Source organism: Phyllopteryx taeniolatus, chromosome 13, assembly GCF_024500385.1.
Source record: "Phyllopteryx taeniolatus isolate TA_2022b chromosome 13, UOR_Ptae_1.2, whole genome shotgun sequence".
Lineage (NCBI taxonomy): Eukaryota > Metazoa > Chordata > Actinopteri > Syngnathiformes > Syngnathidae > Phyllopteryx > Phyllopteryx taeniolatus.
The window spans coordinates 10367674-10380491 of NC_084514.1; the positions used below are offsets into that span (position 1 = coordinate 10367674).

General features: G+C 42.2%; 1 protein-coding gene across 2 annotated transcripts in view; it reads left to right on the forward strand.

Moving 5' to 3' along the window:
* The window catches only part of grin3ba (glutamate receptor, ionotropic, N-methyl-D-aspartate 3Ba), an 86593-nt gene that overhangs the window by 68501 nt on the left and 5274 nt on the right, over nucleotides 1-12818 (forward strand). Inside the window, exons 8-10 of one of the 2 annotated variants that reach the window (XM_061795827.1) lie at nucleotides 791-906; nucleotides 10363-10514; nucleotides 12485-12649. In XM_061795827.1, coding sequence (XP_061651811.1) covers nucleotides 791-906; nucleotides 10363-10514; nucleotides 12485-12649 — 433 coding nt within the window. Of the gene's footprint in view, nucleotides 1-790; nucleotides 907-10362; nucleotides 10515-12375; nucleotides 12650-12818 lie in introns of both variants that reach the window. The other variant, XM_061795828.1, reaches the window with a different exon arrangement.

The following is a 12818-nucleotide window of genomic DNA, read 5'->3' on the forward strand; positions in this document are numbered from 1 at the left end:
GGGTCGCGGGGCATGATTTTTATATTCAAATAAAATAAAAACTTACATTTAAATGTTTTTATTTTTTTGATTGGGAAAAAATACTTTTTGAATTGTTTAGTGTAAAGTTAAAAAAAATATTCATCATTTTAAAACATTTTCTGAAATTGTAGTCAATTTCCTTTAAATAATGCATGAATCAAAATGACCAAACTTTGATGAATAAAAGTTTTTTTTTTTTATTCAGATAAAATGTTTGGAAAAATGAAAAACATAAAAGGAGTGTTTAAAAATCTTAAATTATGATTTATTTTTATTGAAACTAATATACTTTAGTGGATAAATAGAATTACAAAATTTTCTCCCAAATTTCGATTTTTTTTTTTTTTCAAAATGGCATTACATTTACCATAAATCAAGCACAAATTAAAGACAAAATTCTAACATATAAAGGTGGCAAGCTACACAAGTCTAAGATCCAAATTAGGAACATCCGAAGTCAAGTGAATTTCGAAATCCTTATTTCACTCGTCTGTGCCTTTCAGTCGGAACGTCGCCCACCGCCGCGTCCGAAATGCGCAGTTCGCACGGCCGCCGCTGCTTCACGCGATCGGATAATCGGACGCGCGGTGACGTTGTTGAACACAAAAGGGGGTGTGGCCAGTGAGTCTTTGAAACATGGGAGGCTGGAAACGGAATGTTTTGAGATGCTCCTGTCTAACTCTTATGACGTGTGTGTGTGTCCGTGTGTGCGTACGTGTGTGTGTGTGTGTGTGTGTGTGTGTGTGTGTGTGTGTGTGTGTGTGTGAAGGACAGATCCCCCTACTCTAGATGCCTTCATCATGGACAAAGCCCTGCTGGATTTCGAGGTGTCCATCGACGCCGAGTGTAAACTTCTCACTGTGGGAAAGCCGTTCGCCATCGAAGGTGTGATTGAACAAACTTTTAACACAAACTTAAAAACACTATTATTCGTGGTAGTACTGAGAGTAGTAAATAGTGCCTGGCCTGTTTTTTTTCTTTTTTTAATTTGGTTGCCAAGAGTAAAGTAATATCAAAGTCACTTATTCCAAATAATAATTTCAAACTCCATTCTAAATATACCAATTACTGAAGAAATGTATAAATAGAATTGAAAATAGCGAATACAAATGTGCATTAAGATGTGGCATACCATAAGAGTCTATTGATTCTAAACAATGAAATAAAAAGAATTCAACAAATAAGAACATTCGGAATGCAGTTTGTTAAATATTAGATAAGTACAATTTATTGTTAAAATGCAAAATAATGAAATAAAATGTAAAATTACTAATTAAAATTAGTTGAAATATTTCATCAAGTTCTATTATAAATAATGTAAAGAAAATAATCAATTACATATTATATATATATATATATATATATATATATATATATATATATATATATATTTAATATTGAATAAAAACAAGGACAATGCCATAAATAATCAAGATTTCAAATAGTTATTTAAAATGTATTGATTTGTTCATTTTCCAGTACTGTTTGCTATGAATAATGAAAATAAAATTATTGAATAAATACATGAATTCAGATACATGTTTTAGGTAATTGAGTTAATGTACAGTTCAAAATATTTTATGGAGAAAAGAAATGTCAATTTATTTCTGAAAAGCATCCTTGAGTATGTACCAAAGCTCTATGCTACGTATTAAGAATGTTTAGTTTATTAATTTCATTGACATATAAAACAAGGATTTTCTTCCTTTACCTTAAATAAAACACTGAGCAAAGGCCCGTATAATACAATTTGGTACAATTTCGTACTGTCCTTTTAGACCTGATATCCCTGGCATGTTTTTAGCATCTGTTAGCATGAATAATGTCCGAAGAGAGTGATTCTCAAAAGTGTGTTATGACGACCACTAGTGGCTTGTGGGTATGCATACTGCTTGCTTGAATATTTATTTTTTTTTTTTTACTTCAGTGCAGTTGAAGTACCTGAACCTGATAGAACGTATTTCAAATGCAGGTTGGAAGACTTATTGTTCTGTCCAATCAGCGCATGTGACCATATATAAATGTATGGGATGATTTATAACTGGCTGGATAACATATAACATGTGTGACACAGGCATAGCGCACGCACACACACGGTAAGTAATGTGGCATGAGCTGCACATTATTCATCAACACGCGTTGATGACGCCTGGACACACACACACATACACACGCGCGTGAGAGGGATGGCGGCGGGTATCAAATCGTGTGTTATCGTCATGAGCGACGGGAGTTATTCGCCGCATGATCTTGCACTGCGGGCTAAAAGTACGCGGGGCGTTACCTATTATTCATCGGCAAAGTGCTGAACGTTCACACACAAATCACAAACGCACAAACCTTCAGCGTCCGTGCGCACAAAGCAGCAAAAAAAACGATTTGTTTTGTTTCCGTTTTGTTTTTTGTAGGGGTTATCCACAGCACAAAATACACAATAGGTTGAGAATCGAGGCATAAATAAGCTTATTTTGATACGAAAGATTTTTTTTCCTATTGGAAATAGAAGAAAGTGATAGCTTTTGTCTTATTGAGGCGCAGAGGATTATCTTTATGGTTCAGATAGGAGTTTGATCTCTGGGACATTTTCTTTTATCAAACTCTCCATCAATAATACACAAATCGGCAAATAGCCTTTGCAGAGGTCTGCGTCATTCTCGTCATTTTTATTTGTTGCTCGTTTATGGGGCAGGCGTGTGTGGGGAGCAGAATTATGTGGGGGGAAAAAAATTTTTTGGGAGAGCTTGGGTAGTTCTGGACGAAGGTGTTGGTCCATTTCTTCATTCTTTCTTCATTTTGTTGATTTTTTTTCAAAAAGTGTGCATTTAAAAAAACTTTTCAAATTTAAAATTTTTAAAAACATTTTGGGAAAAATTGGGTTTTATTATTTTTTTTTTCAAATTTATATTTCTTTTAAAGTCCGTGTAGAATGAAAATATATACATCTAAATTTGACACGCCACAGAAAAGTGTGTTGTGAACAAACCTGGGGAAAAATCAACCAGATGCATTTTCCAGGTTTTGGCGTAGCTAGCTAGCTAACTGCACGTCGCGATTGCGGCGGAAACCCGCTGACGTGAACAAAGGCACTCTAGTTCTTCTTCCAAAGTTCATCACTAGTCACCGTTTTAGCCGCAACAAAAAAATTCAGACAACTGAAATAGTGAAAAACTATTTAATGCTACATCTCTACAATTGAGTACGATATAGTTCACCGTCTCAGTAATTAGTAAAAAGGAAAAAGGATCGGAGTTTTAGGGGTGCTGGGATTCATTTCATTTGTTGCTTTTCGCAGCTGTTTTGGTCCCTCGCACCCTAATCCTAATCCTAACCCTAACCCGAATAGCGAGGGTTCACTGAAATAAGGTCATTAACGTCCTCATACGATTAAACGGACAAACCGGCGCTATCACACGCGACCACCGCGGCGCACTGTCGATCCAAGCGTGGACTCGGGACGACCCCGACTGCCGGCGTCCCTCGAGAGCCGTCCGGCTTTCCGAGCGAGCGCCACTCAACAGGACGGCGGCTTGATTAACCGCTTAAAAAGGCAGACGAGGACGTGGAAGAGGAAAGGCGCGGGGATTACACAGTAAACAGGAGCGAGAGAACAATAAAGCGGTGGAGATATGGGCCGTCTTTCATTTGAGTGATAAAAGAGGCGGCCGACGCAGTCGCCTAATCAAGACAAACCTTCACCCCGAGCGGGAGGAGGGACAGCACAGAAGGTGAGGACACGGCCAGAATTAATGCAATGATTTGTGCTGCGGAAAGCCATTATTTTATCAAATAAAAACTATGTTAAATGTATAGGTAAATTGTGTTTTCCCCTTATTTTTAATTCGATTATTAACAATAAATCAATAATTTCGATCCAAATATTCCGACTTTATCTTGAAAAAGTACAAACTTCATTCTCGCAAGTTTGCGACTTTTCATGCCGGCAAAATACGTGTTTGTTCTTGCAAAGATTTTGGCTTTTTGTCTTGAAAAAAATACTGCTCTATTCTCAACACAAAACATTTTTTTCTTGAAAATAGGCAACTATTTATTCCTATAACATTTTGAGCTATGCATCGTTAGCCTAATAGCATAGTTGCCTAAGCAAATGTGTTTTCTAATAATTGTGTTTTTTCTTGACGTCTGTCTAAATTCTCACTCATCCGGAACATGATATTCCGCAAAAAAAAAGAATCTCAGCAAGTGGATTCTTCTTGTTTGTTGAATTAGTTGTGGTTTTTTTCTTGTTTTTTCCGAAAACTATGACTTAGCCAACTTTGCTATTAGGCTAACTACATAGTAGTTATGTTATTCAGATTATGATGAGTTTCTGGGGAAAACAATTCTGTGCTGGAAGGGGTCGCTGGATCCAATATGTTTGAAAACCCTGGCTTTAGTGGATCCAGTCTTCGCCAAAACAAATGATTTCCAATCTCATCGCAAAACGGTGACATCGATTGGGCCGTTTGACATGGTTTGGTGGGTCTGCACTGTGTAAATAAATGACATATAAACGTTTGAAATGTTTTTGTCACACTTGTTTGTGCCGCGAGGGAGTCATCCATCAGACAAGCGTGCCTGTCTGGAGACTCGCTTAGCACATCTAAAGCCGATTCAGAGTTTTGCTCGCTTGACTTTCACGCAAGCGTCAAGAGAAATGGGATCCATCCATTCTTTTTTCGATAGCACTTATCCTCATTAGGGTCGCGGGTGAGCTAGAGCGTATCCCAGCTGATTTTGGGCAGGACACCAATGGACAATGCAGAATCTTCAATGTTTCCAGACTTGAAATTGTCCATCGGTGGTAATTTTCGCTGTGAATAGTTGCGAATGTCTGGGGGCCAGTCCAGCCACCAAAGTTGAAACCAAAACTGTACATACAAAATATATAAAAAGACACTTTTTTTCTCACTGTCTGACATGAAATCACATGAAACATTTTGTGCATATCCACCCAAGAACAAAAGCAAAAAACCTTGTGAAGATGCTGACTGAAGCCGGTAAGAGTCATTATCATGAAGTGAAACAAGTACTGTGCTAACATGGGCTGAAAGGCCAGGAAGAAGACCTTACCACAAAAGAAACATCAAAAAAAGCATTATTGGGACAAATGTTTGGAAACATGTCCTGTGGTCTGACAAAACTAAAATCGAACTGTTTGACCATAATGAGCAGTGACATTCAGAGGTAAAAGAGGGAAGCTTGCAAGCCTGAGAACACCAGCCCAACTTTGAAATACGGGTGGTGGCAGCATCATATTGCGGGGTTGATTTACTGCAGGAGGGACTGGTGCACTTCCCAAAATAGATGGCGTTATGAAGAATGAAACTTGATGTGGAAATACTGAAGCAACAGCTCAAGACATCCACCAAGAAGTTCAAGTTTGGGCGCAAATGCTTCTTCCAAATGGGCAATAACTCGAAGCATACCGCCAAATTGGTTGCAAAGGGGCTTAAGGAAAACAAAGTCAATGTTTTGGAGTGGCACATCACAAAGTTCTCAGTCCTATTGCAAATTTATGGGTAGATCTGAAAAGGCATGCACGAGCAAGGCGGCTTACTAACTTGGTTCAGTTCCACCAGTTCTGTCAGGAATAATGGCCCAAAATTTTTTGTTTTCACTATTGTGGACCGCTTGTGTAAGGATATCCAAAACATTTGACCAATGTCAAACAATTTAAAGGCATTGCTACCAAATACTAAGAAAATATTGTCGGGGGAAAAAAATCCCTCACTCATTCTGGCATTTCCATCCATCCATTTTCTGAACCGCTTCTCCTCACTAGGGTCGCGGGCGTGCTGGAGCCTATCCCAGCTGTCATCGGGCAGGAGGCGGGGTACACCCTGAACTGGTTGCCAGCCAATCGCAGGGCACATAGAAACAAACAACCATTCGCACTCACAGTCATGCCGACGGGCAATTTAGAGTCTCCAATTAATGCATGTTTTTGGGATGTGGGAGGAAACCGGAGTGCCCGGAGAAAACCCACGCAGGCACGGGGAGAACATGCAAACTCCACACAGGCGGGGACGGGGATTGAACCCCGCACCTCAGAACTGTGAGGCTGACGCTCTAACCAGTTGCCCACCGTGCCGCCCATTCTGGCATTTAGCTAATAGAAATAATTTTGTTACTCCTAATTGACCTAAAACAGGAAAAGTTCAGTCTAATTTCATGTCAGACAATGAGGGAAAAAAAGCATGTGTCTTTTTATATAGTGTACAGTATGTACTGTACATTTCTGGTTTCAATTGTAGGTCAGCTGGGTTAGGCTCCAGCTCACATGGAACCCCAACTAAGACAAGTGCTTTGAAAAAGACTGATCAGGTCTGCATTCCCCAAACAATTATGTGATAACGTAAGAAATGTCAGTCTGCATGTTGATCGTCGCAATACATCATCGCCAAGCCCCGTTCGGAGATAAAAAAAAAAAAAAAAAAAAAAAGTAAAATGGATGGCGGTGTCTGGCCGTCAGCCCCTTCCTTTTAAGTGTTTCCTGATGCTTCGGCGTCGTCGATAAGTTGTCGGCGAGGAGTAGCACAACGGCGAGTCCCGGTGGGCGTGCTTGTTTACGTAGAGACATGTTTGCCAGACGCTGGCAGACACTTCATTCGGGACAACTGCACTATCTAATGAGATCCGATACACAGAGCTGCCTTCACAGGAATAATGACACTTTGCTGGACACGACACAATATTTGCCAGTTAGTGTGTGGGATTATTGTTAAGTGTCTTTGAGTACTGTATGTAGACTATGTAAGTTCTGCTTCAAAAATAATACAATCAATTCTTCAAAAAAGAGGCTTCAAGCTGTTTTTGGCTACTTCCAGTTGAACTTTACTATCAAAATAAACATAAAACAAAGAGAATTACATGTCGTGTATTTAAAACAACCATGCAACTTTGCCTTCCGCGAGCTTAATGCCTAACGCACAATGCAAAACACCATTGGGCTAATGAATAGCGTGGGTAGTTGTGGGGTTATAATCCTTTTTTTGCTGTTCTTAAAACAAAAAGCAAACATTTCACTCACAATTGTTTATAATATATATTACAATAAGCTACATGACAACGTCGTGTGATGCAGCATTTGCTAAGACTGCAAAACCAAACAACTATTATGTAAAACTAAGCAAAAATAAAGGATTCATTGCAGAAACCGACAAGTGCCGCACACGTTTTGCTGGAACTGCCGTCATCACCGTCCAATTTATGTCATCAGGAATTCGTCATGTACGTCATCATAAACAGTATTAGGTCAAGAAATATGTATCCTATTGTCACAGGATTTTTTTCTATCCCAGGACAAGCACTTTGAGAGACAATTGAATAATAATTTGATGTAAAGAGACTGTCAAACTGTTCTTCTAAAGTCAAGTCACTTATACAAACATGAATAGTTATCTTCTGTCTTGATGCAACTGGCCTCCCCCAAACATATCCTGTTGTGTAGAATTGTCCTGCATCAGACTAAGATGTGTTCCTAAGAATTTGGCAGGACGGGTCCAAATAATAACCCCAACAACAACAACAAAATAACATCTCATTAACGGTGGCAATCAAGTCTGAGCACCATTATTTGATCATGCAGGTGTACCCAATGTTCTCTCCCGTAAGTGAGCACACTGATAAGTCTTACAGATTGAAACCTGAAGTACGTGCGTAGCCATAGGGGAGATTTGTGTCGCTTTTATTGTCCATAAGGAATGACAAGTGTCGGCGTGCTTGCACTCCATCATTTGTTCAATAAATGGGCGCACCGAGGCTGACGACGATTACGGCGACGTCTGTCTGCCGTGACGACTCGGGAGGAGGAGACGAGACGAGACAAAGCGAGCGGGAGATAAGCGAGCGAGTAGGGGAATAAAAAAAAGCAAAAGAATGATGGCGATAAACAGCAGACTGAAATGGGCAAGATAGAAGCGGTAATTGCGGCAGAGGACACTGCGCGCTGTTGCTTTCAGACGGTATTGCAACAAGCTGCCAAAACGTGTTTCGATCCAGCAGACAAGAGGACCTCGACATCTGCTAATTATTTCATATTTTATCTCTTGTAGCTCAGACATGTTGGCATCCGTGCCAGGTGTCCACCTGTCCAGCCATTCATCATTGCACCGTCACTGAAAGGTCATCCTGCACTTGTTTGCATCTGTGAAAGAGGGCAGTCTCCTGCTGTGGCATCTTTTTTCTTCACATAATAACTAGTGTTCTTCTACTGCATAAGACCACTTAATCAAAGACCGAGTCTGTCACGATCGTCAATGCCGTAAGAGCAGATCCCAAAAAATATACTCCAGGTCAGAGGTCCGAACAATTTTAATTAAATGGCAGAGCATGTGATGGCGAGACATACGAAACTAAAGGAACTCACAACCAGAGAGAATCAAAAACAGATAACGCAGGGAGACACGACAAACGGTCCATGTGGTATAATCGTATTGAGCCTAAATTTGGACAGCGGTCAGAACGGCAGCAAACACGGGGCAAAAACGAGTGAATATTCCGACGCCCACACACTGTCACGGTGCCCCCTAAAAAGGCTGATGATTACAATGCATGACAGGTGCGTCACCGATGTCCACACCCACCCAGACACTGCAACACAAAGATAAACAACTTGAAACACAGGGCCATGACAGAGTCGAGATCAAGACTTTGAGGGATTGAGATGAAGTCAAAATCAAGACTTTAAAGAAGTGACAATAAGCCCAGACCAAGACTTTGAGGAGTAGAGACTAATGCCCAACTCAGACTGCACGAATTTAGCCCGATTTTGACCCGACAGACAAACGTTCACCGTCGTGGCCAATTATGAGTTGCCTTGATCGCAGAACAAGCTTTGTCACCCCGTGCAGTGTGACAGACTCTAAGACTGGCGATCTGGCGTCTAGGACGCTTCAAGACCATGGCAGAGAAAGTCTGGCATGTCAGTATTTATTTCTGGTCCTACGATTTGGGCTAAGAACAAGGCGGGTCAAGATTACAACCAAAGCAACTTGATAACAAGCTGAGACTAAGACCAAGCAGACTGAGCAGAGACTAAGACCAAGCCGAGTCAAGACTAATACCAGTTCAAAGTTCATACGTTGAAGTTTTTTTTTAGCACAAAATGTCTTCAGAGAACACATGTAATAGTGCAAAAACAAGAATAGTGTAGAACTTGGCAATAGTATGTATTCTGTTCCTGGGAATATAGCAACATGTTGTATTCTCCCAGCATGCTTCCAGAAAAGGCCGCCATGTTGCACTGGCTTACTGAGTGCGCGTGCGTGTGCGCTCACCTTACTTGGCTGCAAAGTGCTTGATTTGGATTCTGAAGCCTCGTGAGCCAATAAATCTTCTTTCAGAGAGCATCTGCCCTTTAGCTAATTGAGGCCGAGCGTCTGACTGGTTTTGCAGCACAAGAACTACCACAGCAGGCCACAGCTGCTTTTGACACGGCTACCTCGCTGTCACACGCTGGTAGGACATGGCCAGAGTGCACCCCCGGACACGCATGCACAAACAACCTCCACGGAGGCTGAACAATTCCCTCTTATAGTACAGTGCAAAAATCTTTGATTGCCATTACATTATTTGGTTTTAGCAATGCTACAGTTACAACTCAGTACAGCGAAACCTCCACCAAGGTCGAAATGTTAAAAAATATATATATATTGGAAAATTTTGTGACGTGGCGAGACCAAGTCAAGACCAAGACTTTGAGGGCTAGAGACAGACTCAAGACAAAGACCCAAAGGAGCCGAGACCAAGACTTTTCGGGAGTGAGACTGAGTCAAGACGAGGGCTTTGACGGGTTCATCTGATTTCAAATTAAAACTTGGAGGAGCTGACACCAAGTCAAGACTTTGAAAAGTCAAGACCAAGGCTTTCGGGCGTTGAAACAGAGTCCAGACAGACTTTAAGGAGTTTAGACCAAGTCAGAGCTAAAACTTTAAGGGGTTGAAACTGAGTCAAGACCAAATTGAGGGGTTAACACCAGATCAAGACTAAGACCAAGGCAGTTGGAGACCAAGACGAACACTTTCATGGGTTGAGACAGCGACAAGGTCAAGACTTTGAGGAGCCCAAGCCAAGTCAAGACCAAGATTTTAAGGAGCTGAGACCAAGTGAAAACAAAGAACAAGACAAAAACTATTTGTGACATGACGCATTTGTCTGTTTTTATCTTTTGCTTGATCGTTAGTTAGGAGGCCGCTCCCTGCTTCATCACCAATAGCAGCATATTTTATCTGGATTCTCACCAAATTTCCTCAGACTCATGCATACTCTACAACATTTCCTGGAAAACTTCAAGACCTTCCGCTCTGGTTAGCAATCTCGTTTGTCGTCTGTCTCTTCCAGGTTATGGCATAGGCCTGCCGCAGGGCTCGCCTCTGACCCGCAACGTGTCCGAATTCGTGAGCCGCTACAAGTCAGACGGCTTCATGGACATGCTGCACGACAAATGGTACAAGGTGGTGCCCTGCGGGAAGCGCGTCTTCGCCGTGACCGAGGTAAGTGACAGGATGACGCGGTGCTTCTGGGACTTCAGCCGTCGTCCCCGTGCGCTGTGTTTAAAGGCGACACTAGAAATAATACTCTCTTTGGGACGCGGCCTGCCAGCTAACTGTCACACACAATTACGTACACGCACACATAGACACACACACGAATGCCTGAAGAACAAACACAATGATGGGGTCACACACTTCTGCCAGAGCTTAATTAACCAGGCACCACAACATCGCATTGTTTGTGTTTTCATTTTGTCGATCTGTGCCCCTTTTAGGCCAGTGTTTTAATATTTATACCCCATCTCAGCTCAAGTGGTGCCGCACTCTTTCTGTACCTCTTTCACGCTGAATCTTGGGGTCCTTTGAAAGGGACTATATAAATCTTAAATCCTAAAACTTATTATTCCTGGCAGTAGAAGTAATAGTAATAGTAGCAGTACTATTGGCAACATCCATCCATCCATTTTCTGAGCCGCTTCTCCTCACGAGGGTCGCTGGATTGGCAACATTATTTCGACAATTAGATCACAAAGGACAAGAAGCAGTAACTTCGTTTTTATTTTGTTTTTTTTTATCACAGTCATCTGCTGGCTTTGCTGAGGTACTGCACTTGACTTTGGAAACTGAACCTTGAACAACAACTCGCCGCTCTATCGTTGCTTTGGGGGCTAAGGTTGTTGTTTGGGCTAATTTAGGAACAATTTGGGATTTAGTGCCACGTTGCCCTCTGGATGGAGAAAGCGTTAAGCACCTGGCTGACAAAATCGCAGCGTCAGCGCGCGCCTAATTGCACAGCCAGCATCACAGAGGCGTCGCACATATTATTATTAGCTCGGTGACGGGAACCTGATGAGAGTACTTTGGAAGATGCTGCCATCCGTCCACCGACCCATAAAGATGTCACAGAAGGCTGGCAGGTGTATCTGTGTGTGTGTGTGTGTGTGTGTGTGTGTGTGTGTGTGTGTGTGTGTGTGTGTGTGTGTGTGTGTGTGTGTGTGTGTTTGGGAACCAAGGCCGCTTGAGACAAAGTCAGGTATTCTGCTGGGACCAAATCAAGACTAAGAGGACTTGAGAATAAGACCAAGTCAGGTCGAGACTGAGTTGAGTCAAAGACCAAGGCAGGTCTAGACTGAATCAATACTAAGACCAGGGTGTGTTAAAACCAGTTCCAGTAGTGTAAGACCAAAGTGGGTCAAGACCGAGTTGAAAGGTGACTTAGTCGAGCTTAAGGCGTGTCGAAACCAAATTCAGACCGAGACCAACGAGGTTTGGGATCAATTTGAGACTTAGACCAAGTCAAGGCTAAGACCGATGGCGGTCTGTCCAAGGCTTGTCTAAAGAGGGTTTAAATCAAGTTGAAACTTGATCAAAGTACCCGCCTCGATCAAGGTCAAGTCGAGGCTAATAATGAGGCAGCTTGAGACAAAGGTATGTCAAGAACAAAAGAGGTTTGATATTGAGTCATGTCCATGACAAAAGCAGATCAAAATCAAATTGAAACCAAGACCACAAGGTGTTGCAAACAAGTCAAGACTAAGACCAAGGCCGGTCGAGTCGAGTACATAGGCGGGTTGAGACCTAATTGAAACGAAAACCAAAGCGGGTCCCAATTAAGTTAAAACTAAGACCAAAATTGGTCGAACTTGAATCTATACTAAGACGATGGAGGGTGGATATCATGTTGAGACTTGGACCAAGTCAGGTTGAGACCTAGTCGAGACCAAAGACTGAAGCGGGTGGAGACGAAGCAAAGGCATGTGCTGTGTAAGACCAAGACAACAAAGTGTTCCTCATAAAAGACTGAATCATTGTTTCCTCTTCAGCGCCTCCCTGCTGACTGGTTCTTTCTGTTCCCCCTCAGCTGTCATTGATGCTCATTGATGCACTTTCACGCTCCTACATAAATGTGTATGTCGCTCTTCCTCCACCACCGCCACCGCCACCCGCCACCCCTCCAACCCTCCCTCCAGACGCTCCAGATGGGCATCCAGCACTTCTCGGGCCTGTTCGTGCTGCTGTGCATGGGGGTGGGTGGTGCCTTGCTGACCTTGGCGGGCGAGCACACCTTCTACCACCTGGTCATCCCGCGCCTCCGCCGCAGACACACGCTGCAGTACTGGCTGCACACCAGCCAGGTGAGTACACACACACTGCAAACGTACATATGAAACACACACGCTCACACACTGCTGTAAGTACAGCAGCATCTGGAGTTATTCTTGAAGGTCAATTGCGCCCTCTACTGTCATAAATCTGGCAGTGCACATTCGATTTTTTTTGTCATATAAGTAACATCAATGGGAT